The sequence below is a fragment of the Miniopterus natalensis genome, chromosome 12 (genome assembly GCF_054644295.1).
Source record: "Miniopterus natalensis isolate mMinNat1 chromosome 12, mMinNat1.hap1, whole genome shotgun sequence".
Classification (NCBI taxonomy): Eukaryota; Metazoa; Chordata; class Mammalia; order Chiroptera; family Miniopteridae; genus Miniopterus; species Miniopterus natalensis.
In genome coordinates, this window is record NC_142092.1 from 70776134 (window position 1) to 70788239 (window position 12106).

Genomic DNA, 12106 nt, shown 5'->3' on the forward strand with positions numbered 1-12106 from the left:
CATGCTGTGTTGCTTTGAAAAAGTCTCTTGGGGAGCGTTTGGGCCACCCCGTGTGTCTCTAATTCCAACCCCAGAGCTCGGCGCGTCACCCTGGCTGAAAGCTCCGGAGCCTGAAGCCGAGGCTGACCCCTCCTTCGTGTTTCAATCTTGCAGGTGTCCTTTTCAGTGTCAAACCATCCACTGCAGCAGAATTTTAAGTTCAAACAGCCTTTCTGTTTGGGATGCAGTGTAGCCGACGCCGGCCGCGCGGTCCTTTGGGAGCATTTCCGCCGCCCTGGGCCCGGGGTCCGAGGGTCAGGCTCCCTTGTAGCCCCGCGGCGGCCTGTGTCACCTGGACGCTGGACTCTCAACACTCCACTTCCTGGGCCTGGGTGCCGAGTGGCCAGTGGCTGGTGCGGGAGGGATGAGGGGAGCCACCCGCACACGGGCTGGCAACCCCTTCACCGCGGGAAAAGCAGATCGGGTACAAAGTGAGCATTTAGAGTAGCCCTGGGCAATGCTACGGCAGGCGATGGCGTATATAGCGGCGTGCTCTGTTTTTTATCAAACGTTTGTCCAGGAAAGCTGTGTATTAGAGCTCCAATACCTAAGGGTTTCCTTGTGAATTTTAAATCACGCTCCTAGTTAAACCTCAAAAGGATCTGTGGATGGAAAGGCTTTTTGATTTCCTTTGAAGTGGTTGGGAGAAGTTGATTACTCTTGGCAGCCAAGCAGCCTTTATGACACTGTTTATAAATAATTACGAGCAGGGCTGGAGTTTCAAGGTGTTAGATTTTAAGAAACTGAAATTAATCAGATAAATGTGTGCGAGAAATTGGGGGTGGGGGCATGGATGTTCCCTTTTAGAGCATTTCCATAGATGTGTGCAACTTGATGTCGCCTATGGGAGCCTGGGAGGGTTTCCCCAGCAGCCTTTGAACCCTGTCGCTTTGTCAAGATGAACGTGTGACTCGGGCGTCAGCTCGTTCCCCAAACGCCCTTGCCGGGGTGCGTCTCCCTTCTCCTCGGGTCCCGCAGGCCCTGAGCCCCGTCAGGTCTGGCCCTGTTTCTGAGGAACCTTGGTGGAGGCCTGTGGTTAGAGCCCTGATTGGAGGGGCAGCTGGGCGATGGGCACATGAGCCAGACCCACGTCCCCCCGCTGCGCCCTCTCTCTGGCTTTGGCAAGCAGCCCCCCACCCCATGGTCCGAGTGGGCTCTGCTTCAGTGCGCGGGGCTCCTCCACCCTTCACTACCCTCCCTGCTGCTGCAACGCTGCCCCCCAACCTTTCATAGGGCCCCCCCCGCTGTGGCTTCTCTCATCCAGGAGGAGGGCCCAGAGGCCTCGCCTCAATCTGCAGAGGTTGGGTGGTTGTCTGAGTTCGCCTGTCAGGTGAGCCCACAGTCAGGGGTGGTCTGGGAGGTGCTCTCCCTGGTGGCCCTGCAGGGCCTGGTGCCTGGGTGACTGTGAGGGCACGTCTGGTGGCTGCCCCACAGCTCACACAAGTGAGTGGCGTTTGGGGCATGGCCGCCGTGTCTGGCGTCCAGTGGGTCAGCGCTGTGCCCCCCAAGGGGAGTCCTGAGCCCTGGGCCTGGCTCCTGCCTGTGTAGGAGTCCGCGCACCTCACTGGCCTTCGACTCAGCTCGTCTGCTTCCTGCAGCTGGCACCTGAGAATGCCGAGCGGCACAGGGCACCTTTGTCAGGAGGCAGTCATGTTGGTGACAAAAGTGATAGGCACTCAGGACAGCTGCGGAGGAGGCCACTGCCACCCAGCTGTGTGTGTGGCTCCGCACAGCCCAGGCTGTGGCAGAGGCACTGAGACTTGGCCCTGCCCTCGGGGAGCCTGCCATTGGTGGGGGACAGTGATACGACTGGCTGCTCAGCTGTGGCACAAGCGTTGGGTGGGGGTGAGGAGGACAGCCCTGATGGGGAGATGACAAGCCAGGAGGCAGGAACGTGGAAAACATCCTCGGGCAGAATCAGGCAGCTCCGGGCCGCGGGACCCCCAGGGAGACGAGGCTGTTCGGGTGACCAGGGCGCACCGGCCTTCTGCTGAGGTCACGCCCCTCCCTCCGGGCCCTAGAGGACGTGAAGGGACACAGAGCCCTTTGTCCAGGAGAGAGTGGGAGCCGAGTCCCCGATACTGAGGGGGCAGGACGGACGGTGGCCAAGCCTGCCTCGGAGGGAAAAGCGGACGCGTCCCACAGGCGGTCAGGCAGTGGGGGGCTCCGGGGGTGCACCTCGCCCACACCTTCCTGCCCCCACATCTCTGATTCACAGGAGAGGCCTCAGGCATCCGAGAAACAAGTTACTGCCTCTCACACGTCGGGGGGCTGATGGGCCAGACCTACAAGCGTTCAGCGACGCAGGAAACAGCAGCGTCCTGGAGCAACCAGTTGGCCCACGGGAAAGTCCCATAGCGGCAGGAAGCCTGACGGGTGCCCGACCGACGTCCTCCGTCTCCGCGTCCTGAGAAGAGAGAGGTCCCGTGGCAGAGGCGGGCAGAGGGGGCTCGCCCCCGGTCGTGGGCTGGTGAAGTTATCCCGCGACCGTCGCCAGGGGCCGCGATGCGCCTTGCTTTCCTCGGCGGCATCCAGTCCAGTGCCGAGCATGGAGGAGGCGCTCAGGGAATACTGTGGGGTGAACCTGGATGATCTTGACCTTTCCCTCCACATTTTCCCTGAAAAAGAGAAGGTGCTGTGAATTTGGACGCGGACAGTCCCCTCCCCGCAGCCTGGCAGGAACGGCTCTGCACCCAGACGTCAGAGGCCCAGGCGAGCCGGAGCGCACCTCTGTGCGTCTTCCCCGACCTCTGTGCTGTGCCCCTTGCTTCCCGCGGATGGGGGCGTCATGGTCAAGGCGGCGGTCAGCGGGTCGTCTGTCCAGGCGCCGCGTTCTGTTCCCTGCGTTTTGACCCAAGCTCGCTCACCTTCCACGCTCTTCTGATGTGTCCATTCCCGTGGCCGCACCCACTCAGCAGTCTGGTGGCTGCTGTGGGAACTCCATGGTCCACGGACCTGCCAGGGCCCGGAGCCTCGGAGCCTCGGAGCCTCGGGGCCTCGCACTGAAGCCAGCAGCCCGCGTCTCCATTTGCATAGAAATGCCCATGTCTGAAAACAAAGACTTTCCAGCCTGGGGTTTTATAAATCTGGCCCATATGCTGCAGGCGTCCCCCATTATTTCCCGCTGTAAAATGATGGGGAATACAATTTGCTAAATAAGAGGGCATAAATATTAGGGGGAAAAAGCTTCGAAGGTCGATTTACATAAAATACAGCTTTACTCGAGAGCACGTCCCCGAGACAAAGTCCCTGTTTAAAATGCTTTATGATGTTTGAAATCTCAATTGTTCCTGATATTTATTAGTTTGGAAAACAAGTTACCATGTCCGTGTCCCCTTGGAGACAGAAAAATAAACCATCGCAGCGATCGCTTACCTCTAAGCACAGAGAGAATGTTCTCTGGTGAGAGCATCCCCGAACCACTGGGTTACAAACGACCGTGTCACTTGCAGAAAATGAAATCCGGGGCGGAGAGAAATAAACACTGTGTACCCGGGGAACGGAAGGCGGGAGGCTGCTTTGTCATATCGGTTGGTGACATTCAGATCTCTTTACTCCGCAGTGCCCAAGATTGTCATACTCGGTCCACCGGCCTCGGGGAAAACAACCATCGTAAGTGCATCGCGTCACGTGTGCGACACGGAGGCTGCACCGCGGCGACTTCCATCCCAGCTGAGCTTTTCTTCTCTCCCTTCCCCTGCTTCTAACTTATTTTCTTACTGTAAGAGGCAGTGTGTGTTCATAGTAGAAAACCTAGAAAATACAAAAAAAAACAAAAAAAACTCAAGCCCAGAAGTATCTATAATTCCCCAGCCGAGCGGAGACGCGCGTCACTCCGACGCGTTGGGCTGTGCCTCCCAGGGCGCGCCCGCGGCTATGGGACGCCCACCGCCCACCTCGGTGCCGCCCCCAGGTCCTCCGCGAGGTGGGCCCGCTGGTCAGACCGTGCACCCGGTCCCCAGGACTCGGGCACGGAACCTTCAGGTTCACTCCTAACGTTTTAATTATGAACCAGTGCAACTGATGAGAGGGGCACAGATACCCCTCCCAGGTTTTACCGGAGTTTCTCATTTTGCCGTGTTTGCCTCGATGATTTTCTTTCCATTTCATTTTTATATTTGTTTATTCATTTGTTTATTTTTCTCACCCGAGGACATTTTTTCCATTGCTTTTCAGACAGAGTGGAGGTCGGGGGTCAGGGAGAGAGAGAGAGGGAGAGAAACATCGATGTGAGAGGGACACATTGATTGGTCACCTCCTGCACGCGCTTGACCAGGGCCAGGGATCGAGCCTGCAACCGAGGCACGTGCCCTTGGCCAGAATCGAACCCGGGTCCCCTCAGTCCTGGGCCGACATTCTAACCACTGAGCCAAACCGGCTAGGGCTATTTATTTTTCAGTGTGTTTTTATTGATTTTTAGAGAGAGAGAAACATGGATGAGAGAGACATCGGTGGGCTGCCTCCTGCACACCCCCTGCTGGGGTCGAGCCTGCAGCCTCTCGGTCTCTAAGATGACAACGTTCAACCAAGTGAGCCACACCGGCCAGGGCATGAACTTTCTGGCCTTTAAAGCCTGGTTAGTTCGCCTCAGCCCACCCCCCTCCAGGACTGTGTCCTCACTGGGCACCGTCCGCCCGGAGGGTGTGCCCGGGGTTCCCTCACCAGCTGCCTCCCAGGGTGGCCGATCCTCCCGCACAGTACGTGCACGGGCTCTGCGTTAGCATTCGCGTAGCTGTTCCACTCACCCACCTGTCCGGCCACCCACCCGTCCGCCCGTCCCTCTGTCTGGATTGTCTACCCTGCTCCGCAGGCTCGGGCTGTCCGCTCCCACTCCCACGGAACCCCTTGTTGCGTTCCTGCTGGAGTCGCAGGGCTCCCAGCCCTGGTCGGCTGGAGCGTCACCAGGGTGCCCTGGAAAATGCAGGTTCCCAGGCGGTCCTCCGTACTCTCCTCATCAGCATCTCCTGGGGCGGCCCAGGCGCTTGCGGAACGTGCCCCCGAGATGATCCTGAGGTTGGGACCCGGGTGGTCGCCTCTGGCTCCCTGAGCCGTGTGGACGCGGAGTCGAGGCTCTGTGAGGACTCTCCTCTGGCAGAGGGCCTTCGTCTTCCAGACGGTCGACACCCTGGGGCCACCCTGCCTCCTCCCGAGCTCTGGCTCTCCTCTGACCACAGGGTAGAATGTAGGAAGCATTTGTGACTCAGGAGCAGAGGCCTCCTTCTGTCAAGTCCGAGCGTGGCTGAGGTGCTCGATGTTGTCCCCCCGAGGGTGTCGGTGCCTAGCTGTCCCGTGTTTCACTGTCCCCTGCCCTCCACCTCTGTATGGGGACACATAGACTCTAACTTCACAATAAGAGGATATACAGTAAAATCCAGACAGAGGGCCGCAAAGGGCTGTTGGCTGATGGCGTCACCCACATTTCCCAGCGCGAGGAGTGGAGAGAATTAGGGTTCACACCTGCCCAGAGGACCTTCAGGGCCCTCGAATCACCCTGACGCCAAAATGGTCATCGGTACAAGCCTGGTGTCAAGACCTTTCATCACATGATTATTCTGGAAAGTTTACTCTTCGCTTGTCTGCATAGCTCTTGTGAAGGAGCCTAAACTCTCGTTTGGCCAGCAGAGGTCCCCTCCCCGCCTCCAGGAGCGTCAGTACCTAGTGTGGCCTGAGCCACGTTCAGGGCCTCTCCCGGCATTGCTGTCACTGCTTCCTTGAGCTCACAGCTCACGGTCCCCGGGCCTGGAAGGGCCCCCACGGCGGCCAGCAGCAGAGCCCGCGCGAGGCGTTCAGCTCCGTGCGGAGGCCGTGCTGGTTGGCAGGCCCGCGGGACCCCGGGCTGGGAGGCGCTGCGTGGGGTTGTCTCCCGTGGCCGCCTCCCCCCCAGCCGGGAATCGTCCCGCTCCCGCGTGGCCGGTCCGTTCCCACAGGTGGGGAAGGGCCCGGGCGCTCTCGGGGTTCCCTCCCCGCAGCTGGGCTCTCCCCTCCTTTCCTCAGGCAATGTGGCTGTGCAAACACCTGAACAGCAACCTGCTCACGGCCGAGAACCTGAGAGCAAAGGAATATTCCTCCCTGGCCGAGGACGCCAGGAGGCACATTCAGGCAGGGCAGGTAGGAGGCCGGGGGAGCTACTCTGGGGTCATCTCATTTTCTGCAGAATATAAGCTTCTCGGGGTGGGGGGAGGCAGGCTTATTTCCGGAATACAGATGCTTTTATTAGGCTTATAAAAGTGGAGAGCGAGGAGGGAGTTGGAGATTCCTCCTGGGCTTCATTAGGCTAATTATCAGCATATTTCAGACCACGTCCAAGTGCTTCCAAGGGTGTCTTGTTGGGGTTCTTTGGTCTGCAGCCCGGGTGGAGGGGAGATGAAAGGCAGGCATGGGTTTGGATCCAGGAGTGAACGGTTCTGAGGTGGGAATGGAATGGGTGTGCGTGGGCCCCTGCTCGCGGCCTTCTCGCAGGTGGTGCCCGCCAGGCCAGGCCGCTCATTAAGCATCGTCTTCAAATCGTCTGCTGATTTGGAGCCTTCGAAGCTCCCTTTGTGAGTGGCAGTAACACCAGACACTGATGTCTCCTGCTAACCTCGGCTCTGCGCTCCTACATGGAATTCTCTCGTAGGCATTTCCAAATGGTTTCTGGAGTCCTTCCTAATTGCCTGATGTGTGCCAGGGGGCGCCAGGGCCAGCTCCTCCTCCTGGGCCCTGGGAACTCCAGCCAGCGGGGAGTCCAAGGTGCCATGAAGCTAACAGGGCCCAGGATTGGGGCCCGCGGCCCCCTGAGGTCGGCGGCTCCTTTGGCAATGAGTTTACTCGGAAGGGTTCTCTGGGCAGCCGCCAGGCCCCGCCCTGGCCCTGCAGGAGAGCAGAGCCTTCCCCAGGGGCGCACCGTGACGCTCGGGAGGGATGTGGAGGAGCCCGGGGCCACGCCACGTGCCACAAAGCCCATGTGGGCCCGGGCGTGCCTGAGGATGCTGGGGCTCCAGGCGGCCAGGGATTGGAAACAGCTTTTCTGTTTGTTTTGAACTGTTTATTATAAAATATTGTGAAGATGCCCAGGAGCAATGAGACTAACATAAGACCCCTATGGACCCACCACGCGGCTCCAGCCAGCATCAACTCATGGCAACCTTGTTCCATGATGTCCCCCCACTCGCCCCACCTCGACTCTGCTCTAGACAGAAGTTCATACTGGAGATCAAAGTGACTATGAGTCCCGAGCAAGTGTCACCCAAAGGTGGCACAGGCACATCAGGGGCCCTGAAGGGTGGGGCCTGCTGATGGGACCACTTGGGCTGTGTCATCCCGGTGAGGAAGCCCAGGCTTGGAGAAGTGAAGTGAGGCGCCCCAGGGTGCAGAGCCGGGGTTCCACCCTCCACCCCCGGCTGCCTCTGAACAGCAGCAAACCCGCTCCGTCTTCAGGGGTGGGGCACCTCCAGGTGAGCACCCAGGGTCTGCTCGGGCCCCGGCAGCCAATGCTGCCCTCGCCGACAAGGGGCAGGCTGAGTGTCGCTGTGTTAGCGAAGGGCAAGGTCAGGGGCCAGGGGCTGCGCCTGGGCGGGGCCTTCTCTGAGACCAGCAGGGGCTCCCGTGGGCTCCATCAGCTTGTCCCTGTTTCTCCCCCAAAGAGGCTTTGGGGCTGGGGTGGGGGAGCACGACAGAGCTCTGGGAGGAGGGAGCCTGATTCCCTCGAAGACAGCTTGGCAGGGCTCTGAGAAGCAGCCCCCTGGAAGCCCTCGCTGCGGCAGTGTGACACATCAAAGCTGGCATCGGGACAGCGCCGCGGCGGGGGGCACCCAGGAGGGGCCCAGCTCAAAGTCACCAGCCAGTCCCCGGCTGCACAGACTGCAGGGGGCACTGTGCCCCACCCGGACCTGTCACCTTTCAGCTCATGTTCTCTGACTGGTTGCAGAGCCCCCCCCAGTCCCCTTCCCCTGAGTCCTTCGGATCCCAGTACCTGTTTGAATGCCATCTGCTGGATGGGTGCTGTCGGGGAAGGGAGATGGATTTTTGGAAACTGGCCTCAGGATGTAAACTGGCTCTGCCCGGGTCAGGAGGGGTCAGGAAAGGGTAGGAGGGGGCGATGAGGAGAGGAAGGGCAGCCTGGGAAAGTGTCCTGGGATGGCCGGGAGGACGTGAGCAGCGGCACAGACACCCTTCCTCTCCAGCGGCTTCTCCCACGTGGGGCAGGGCTCCCAGTGCTTGAGATGCTTCAGACACCGGTGCTCCAGGTGGGGCCCCCGGACCGGCGGCATCCCCTGAACACCTGTGAGAACTGCAGCTGAGCCCCCCGCCTGCCAGTTGTGACCTTTGGCGTCCGGCGCCCGAGCTCAGGCCCCCCGTGCTCTCTCCCGCAGGCGGTGCCCAGCACGCTGCTCGGCAAGCTGATCCAGGAGCGCCTGGGCGAAGAGGACTGCGTCAGCCGGGTGAGCGGCCCTGCGGGCCCGCTCGGGCTCCCGGGCGGGGGCTCTGTCACCACACGGGCGGGGAGGGGCGCGTCCGCCTCCCAGGGCAAGTCGGAGCTTGGTGAGGGTCGGTCTGCAGGTGGAGGGACACAGGGTGGAACCTGGGAGGCCCCTCGGGTGCCTGTGGGAAGAGCCGGCCCATCGCGGAGGCCACGGGGGGCCTCTGATGAAAGGATGGCCACAGAAGTGGGGGTGGGGGGTAGATGGGGCAGCCGGCCAGCGCCGATGAGGCAGTCTGGGCACCCTGGACCTGGAGGGGCAGAGGGGAGGTCGGGCGTGCCCCAAACTCTCCTTCCATCCTCTGATCCCCTCCAGTGCCCCCTTTGGAGATTGGATCAGTTGCCACTGCCAATATTTAATCAATTCTGCTTTTTTAATCCTCACACGAGGATATTTTTTCCATTGCTTTTCAGAGAGAGCGGGAGGGAGAGAGAGAGAGAGAAACATAGAGAAGCATCGATGTGAGAGAGACACATCAGTTGACTGCCTCCTGCATGCTCCCCGACCCGCGCTGGGGACTGAGCCTGCAACCGAGGCACGTGCCCTTGACCCGAATCAAACCCACGGCCCTTCAGTCCGCAGGCTGATGCTCTAACCACCGAGCAAACCAGCCAGGGCTCACTCAGTCTTCATGGCAGTCCAGTGCGGGCAGGACTCTCGTCACTCCCGCTTTAGGGGTGCAGGGCCTAAGACTTGCAGAGTCTTTCCCAAGGTCCCATAGTCATCCCAGGGCCGAGAGGCGCACACGGAGTCCTGCTTTGGCCACTCTGTTCCTGTCGTGCCAGCGCCTGCTCGCCGTGTCCCTGCGGGCGGGCGCTTCCCTTCCCGTAGCCTCACAGTTCCGATTGGGTGGTGTCCAGGCCAGCGTTACCCGCAGAGTAAAGAAATAGCTCCTTTCGTTTGTTTTAAACTTCTCCTGAGCCCGGCCAGTGTGGCTCAGCGGTTGAGCATCGACCTAGGATCCAGGAGATCGGGGTTCGATTCCCGGTCAGGGCACAGGCCCGGGTTGGGGGTTGATCCCCAGAAGGGGGCGTGCAGGGGGCAGCCGATCAACGACTCTCTCATCATTGATGTTTCTCTCTCTCTCCGTCTCCCTCCCTGTCTCTGAAATCAGTAAAAAATATATTTTAAAATAAAATAAAATTTCTCCGGAGCTTCGAGGGGCATCTGCACCCTCCCACCTCCCCGTGGGAGCCGGGACTGCAGGAGCAGGGGGAGGCCCCTGGCCATGTGCTGTGGTTGCTCGAAGACAAGACAGACGCTCGTCCAAAGTACACAGGCTTCCTCGCTTCTGGGGAGCAAAATGACACGTATGCATATTCATTTACATGGTGATTATTATCATTTAGCTGCACGGAGACTAGAATTGGTAATTTAGAGCACAGGAAAGATGCAGGGCATAGCGTTCAGGGAGAGATAATACATTCACGACCCGTCAGGGCTCTGTAGCTGATGTTGCCCCCCCTTTTCTCTTTGGTGTAATGTAGTCTCTTTGAAGAATTTCTTTGAAGTGACCGTCAAACGCGTTAGGGAACGAGAAACCAGCACTTCGCATTGGCCCCGTCAAAGGAGGCGGGCTCTACTTGCGGGGACGGCCGGCCTTTCCTAGGGACAGCCGCGTCCTTGAGGCCCCAGGGCCAGGTGCTCCGGAGCCCGTCGCGGGGCAGAGGGAGCTCAGGGGAGGCAGTGAGCGCAGGAGGTTTGGGGGAGGCTCAGTACCGCAGGGCTCCTGAGCCTGCCTTCGTGTTTGCTCTCCGCTTGTCTGAATTATTAAGAATCCCTTTCCTTTCTGGGGCACCTAACCCGCCTCCCCGGTTCTCCCCAGTCCCGTCTTCATATTGCCGCCAGGGGGAACCACTAAAAAGTCAACGCATTTATTTCTTCGCTGTGGTACTTTCACATGGCTCGAAAGTCAAAAGGCACCCACGTCCCCCTGTGCTGCTGCTCCCCAGCCACCTGGCCCCTTCCCTGGAGGCGACTGATGTTAACACCGTCTTGAAAAAGCATCCTTCTGAAGACTGTTTCATACACAGAGAAGATTTGTCTTTTAAAAGCGAAAGTCACTGCGCCCCTCCGCTGCTGAGACCCTCCCCGCTTCCCACCCTGGGCTGCACCCGCGGAGCCCCCGCGCCCCGGCCCCCTCTCTCTGCCGAGCCCCTGCTCCCTGCCTCTGGACCTCCCCCCGCTTAGCCGGCGCCTGCCCCACTCAGGGCCTGGGCACACTGGCGGGCAGACCCCCAGGGGTTCCCCTGCTCCCAGGGTCCATGCCTGTGGCACCCCCTCCCCTTGCGTGGGGGCAGGGCCAACAGAGGGGGGCAAAGGCGATGAGGCGTCGCTCCCCGGAGGACGGTGCATCGTATAAGACGCTGCCTCAGTGGGGCAGAGGGGCCTCGCCCTTCCTGGCCGGGCGGAGGGAGCTGCCCAGTAGGGGAAGGCAGCAGGAGCGGCCCCCAGCCGGGCGCAGCCGGAGCCTCAGCCACGCGCCCGCTGTGGACGCGAAGCTGCTCTGCCTCGGTCGAGCCTCCGGATGAGAGCGCAGCCCAGCCCATCACCACGGCTGCCCCGAGAGACCCCGGGCAGGGAGCCGAGGGAAGCGGGGTTCAGACTCCTGCCCCACAAACGTGTTGTGTGAGGCCCCCGAGACTGAGATGATTTGTCACGAGGACTAGAAGACACACGTGCCTGCTCTTTTCACCGGCTGAGGTCCCCCTCGCCGTAGCTGGACAGCTGCTTCCCCGTCCTCAGTCTCAGGTTAACGTCACTCCTCCGGGCAGGTGCCCTGACCCCGTGCAGCCCCCGGCGAGGCCAGGGCTTCTCTTACCCACCTTCTCCGAACTTGAACTTCCACAGTCGTCCTTAGGACTGTGAGTTCTGTGAGGGTGGGGGCCGGCCTGTCCCCTTCGGCAGACTCCCCTGGAATCTCACATGGTACCTGGCGCAGACTCCGAGCTTGGGAAACATTAAGGAAACAGATAATTGAAAGCCATCGGATAACTCCCGGTTCTGCGCCACCGAGGCAACGCAGTCCTACCCCAGCTTGCTCTTGGCCCAAGGAGTGCGACGGGCAGGCCCGTGTCCGGCTAAGAGAGAGAGAAGCATCGATGGACAACCACCCTCCTCCCAGCTGCGGGAGAAGGGAAGGCATGTGTGCAGTTACGAGGGCTTGTCAGACGGTGAGGGTTTTATCCCCAAGAAAAGGCAGAGGCCTCTGTGCATCAGGAATGTGATTGATAGGTGTGCAGATGGCCTGTGTCCCCTCCACTGGCCCGAGCTGTCCCCTGAATATCTGGGCTGGTGACAGCAGTGAGGGAAGGGAGCAGAGGGACCCGTGGGGAGAGGTGCTTAGATCTCGGGGCGTCTCTGTGCAGAGCACCCCAGAATCGGGCAGGCCAGGCCATGTGGGCTCTGGCGCGCGGTGCCCGGTCTGAACGAGGCTGTCTCGCTCTCCCAGTTAAGTGAGATCTCATGAGCCACGTGCTCAGCAGCGGGCGGGCCCTGAGACCCAAGCAGGCTGAGGAAGGGGCTTCTCCCATGCCCCGGGGCGGCGAAGCAGTTAGGGTCACTTAGGGGCGGGGGCAGAGGACTGCTCCTCCCTCGGCCCCGAGTGA

At 60.5% G+C, this 12106-nt stretch overlaps 1 protein-coding gene across 1 annotated transcript in view; it reads left to right on the forward strand.

Annotated features, from left to right (window-relative positions):
* AK8 (adenylate kinase 8) overlaps positions 1–12106 on the forward strand; it is a 79359-nt gene that overhangs the window by 2654 nt on the left and 64599 nt on the right. The window contains exons 3-5 of the mRNA XM_087823251.1: positions 3602–3651; positions 6034–6147; positions 8391–8459. Of these exons, the coding sequence (XP_087679377.1) occupies positions 3602–3651; positions 6034–6147; positions 8391–8459 (233 nt within the window). The remainder of the gene's footprint in view (positions 1–3601; positions 3652–6033; positions 6148–8390; positions 8460–12106) is intronic.